Source organism: Fukomys damarensis, unplaced genomic scaffold (assembly GCF_012274545.1).
Source record: "Fukomys damarensis isolate Sample0158 unplaced genomic scaffold, DMR_v1.0_HiC HiC_scaffold_24, whole genome shotgun sequence".
NCBI lineage: Eukaryota > Metazoa > Chordata > Mammalia > Rodentia > Bathyergidae > Fukomys > Fukomys damarensis.
This window is the reverse complement of record NW_022900936.1, coordinates 8,924,666-8,927,825: the sequence shown is the minus strand read 5'-3', so window position 1 is coordinate 8,927,825 and position 3,160 is coordinate 8,924,666. Positions and strand designations below refer to the sequence as shown.

At 43.3% G+C, this 3,160-nt stretch overlaps 1 protein-coding gene across 2 annotated transcripts; it reads left to right on the top strand.

The window, feature by feature from the left end:
* Nucleotides 1-278: 278 nt before the first annotated feature.
* Nucleotides 279-2,130, top strand: Kcne2 (potassium voltage-gated channel subfamily E regulatory subunit 2). Of its 2 annotated transcripts, none has more exons than XM_033755896.1 (2): nt 279-386; nt 1,112-2,130. In XM_033755896.1, the coding sequence occupies exon 2, from the start codon at nt 1,121-1,123 to the stop codon at nt 1,490-1,492; it is 372 nt and encodes a 123-aa protein (XP_033611787.1). In that variant the 5' UTR covers nt 279-386; nt 1,112-1,120; the 3' UTR covers nt 1,493-2,130. The 2 variants fall into 2 exon arrangements, with proteins under 2 accessions (XP_033611787.1, XP_010609615.1); XM_010611313.2 differs by having other exon boundaries at nt 1,109-2,130.
* The last annotated feature ends 1,030 nt before the right edge of the window (nt 2,131-3,160 follow it).

The following is a 3,160-nucleotide window of genomic DNA, read 5'->3' as shown; positions in this document are numbered from 1 at the left end:
AGAGAGGTACCAGTTAAGAGGGGGCCTAAAGAACAAAGGGTAGCAGGTAGAAGAGCAGAAATAATGCTGGTAGGTAGGAGACAATGTGCAAATGCCCTGAACTCAGCAAGCCTACTGAGTGGAGGGAAAAGTCAGCTGTGACCAAATTGTTACAAGCGAGGGGGAACTTGGGAAGTGGGTCCAGAGGCAGGTCAGGCCGGGCCACGTAGATCCTGTTAAGGAACTAAGATTTTTATTTTAAGAACAACAGGAAGCACCCGCATCATTTCAACAGCAAGGGGACGGCATGATCTTATTTCCCTCTTGCAAAGAGCACACTGCTTTGAGACAGAGAGAGTTATAAGGGGTGTTTTGGGGACTGTGTCACGTTGCCTTGCATCACCCAGGTGAGATGTTGGTGGCTGGGCTGCGGCAGTGGGGATGGCGAAGAGAAATGGATTTGAGAGATAGCAGGTTATTTCCTTGTATCAGTTACCTCGAGTGTGGCTTGAGGACATGGCTGCACACGCACCTCTGTAAGACCCTGGGGGAAAAGCACTGCCCAGACCTAGGAGATGGATCGAATGGGAAAGGGCCAGTGCCTCTGGCAGCCTTGTGCCCCATGTCGTGTCTCAGTCCCACAATTCATAAATGAGTCACGGCTTTGTTCGACTGACTTTATTGAGCGCTTGTTCTGAAGGCAGTGTTGGCTTGCTGTGGGGAGGTTGCTGATCTTTTTAAGAACAAACTTCATGCAAGATTACTGAGGAGAATTTGGAACACGAGAAGCATGAAGTACAAAAAATATATACTTGCAAGTACACCACCGACACGCTGCTCTGTTTACTTTGTCTTTTCTCCATTTTCATATGTATAGATTTATGTATAAATGTATGTTTATGAATATATTTTTATTTCTTCCATTAATTTTTGTAACACGATGATGCATGCAAAAAGTGAATAAAATCTATCTGATCAGTTTAAAGACTAACAAAATATGCACTCAATCACCAGCCAGGGTGAAAAGAAATAGTACCATTCCCTGCCTTTTCTCCCTTGCCAAGGGAACCAAATGTAGAAATGATCTGTGTTCTTGATCTCATCCATCGATTTATTATTTGCATTTCAGCAGGAGAAAAACATGATTACTTTATCCAATTTGACCCAGGCCCTGGAAGACGTCTTCCAAAGGATTTTTGTTACCTATATGGACAACTGGCGCAAGAATGAGACCATGGAGCAGGAGGCTCTCCAAACTGAAGTGGGTGAGGAGAACTTCTACTACGTCATCCTGTACCTCATGGTGATGATCGGAATGTTCTCCTTCATCGTGGTCGCAATCCTGGTGAGCACGGTGAAGTCCAAGCGACAGGAGCACTCCCACGACCCCTACCACCAGTACATCGTGGACGACTGGCAGGAGAAGTACAAAAGTCAAGTTCTGCATGTGGAGGAATCAAAGGCCATCGTCCACGAGAACCCTGGGGCCACGGGGTTCAAAATGTCCCCTTGATCAGTGAGAGGGGCACAGACCCCAGACCTGACAGCCGGGTGTGCTGACATGCCCGCAGGACACGCGAATCAGAACTGTCACTGCTTAGAGGGGAGGAAGTTCCCTGCTCTCTGTACAGACTTTCCACGAACCTTACGTGGCTCGCCAGCTGAGACAGATGACATTTCAATTGCGGCGATTTACATCTGCTTATTGGAGTGATATTTTGTGCCAAAGACCTCTTTTATTTTCTATGCAATGTAAATGCCATTTAAATCAATGTCAGTAGTGAAACTAAAACCAAATTTAAAACAGAGGGCCTGGGCCGTGGCGGTAGAAATAGAAAGGACAGATTTACAAATTCTTCTTTCTTATGAAACATTAGCTTGGATGTGACAAATTCAATTTATACATACTCAGATGTATTTTTCAGAAGCTGAGCTTCAAAATTTATCACTTGCTCACCAGGTTGACATAGAATCATTTCTTATTAATTTATGAGCACAGTTTGAAGTGATGAATGAATAGAACCACAAGGTTACATTTATTTGTTTTGCTGGTATTTAACTTATTGGAAGGTTTGAAGACAGAAAAAGCATTGCAAAGGGCAAATAATCCATACCAGCAAAGTCAAATATTTAAGAAACAGCTCATGTGAAAGAAACATATTTTAAACTAACATTTAAAGTTTTGCAGAAAACCTTTAAAAATTCTCCTTAAGAAAAACAATAAAAAAATGATGACCTGGGTTTATAAACAATTCATTCTTTTCATTACATCGTATTTCATTTACACTTGCTTTATTTTCCTTTATGTTTGAAGAGACTAACGTTACAGAGAGTGTTCAATTGCTAATGTCTGTTGATAAGCAAGGCAGCGACTGTTGTATATTGCGGGGAAGGAACCTCAGGCTGCAGAGTACGTGGTGGGGAGCAGGGATTGGGGAGATGCTGGTCAACATGTGCAGAATTCCAGTTAGAGAGGAGAAATAAACTCAAGAAACCTGTTGTATAGCACGGTGACAATAGTAAGGGACAGTGCATTATATTCATGAAAATTGCTGGGTGTGGTAGCATGCGCCTGTTGTAATCCCTGCACTCAGGAGGCTGAGGCAGGAGGATCACCACAAGTTTGAGGCCATCCTGGGCTACAGTGACTTCAAGCTAAACCACACAGCAAGACCCTGCCTTAAAAAACAAAACAAAAGAGAAAAAATGTTAAGAGTGGATGTTAAGTGTTTCCTCTACAAAAATGGTAACTACTCGAGGTGTGGCAATGCTTGTGTGAATTAGCTAGATCTAGACATTTCACAATGTGCATACACTTTAAAACATCATGTTATATAATGATACATGAAATTTTATGTCAGTTTAAAAAATTAAGTGTTTTGCTCTATGGGCTACATGGTATCATGTCAGAGCCGGAAGGCACCTTGGAGGTCCACCCCGCCCCCACTCCTGCCAGACCTCTTCATTTGTGGGTGAAGAAAGTGCAGGTTACAGAGATTTCACTCACAAATTCATTGGTCGTCTGTGTACTTGGGTTATTGGACCCCAGCAGTATTGTTACAGCTTAGCATGTGTTTGGAAGGTGACTAGATCACGGTGTCGCTATGCTCATCAGTGGACCCCCCTGCTGGCGAATAGGTGACTCACCTATTTAGCAGCCGGATGGATATGTTGTCAGGAG

What these genes read in the sequence shown, in the direction of transcription:
- Kcne2 (XM_033755896.1), top strand. Translation starts at nt 1,121, where the DNA reads ATGATTACTTTATCCAATTTGACCCAGGCCCTGGAAGACGTCTTCCAA.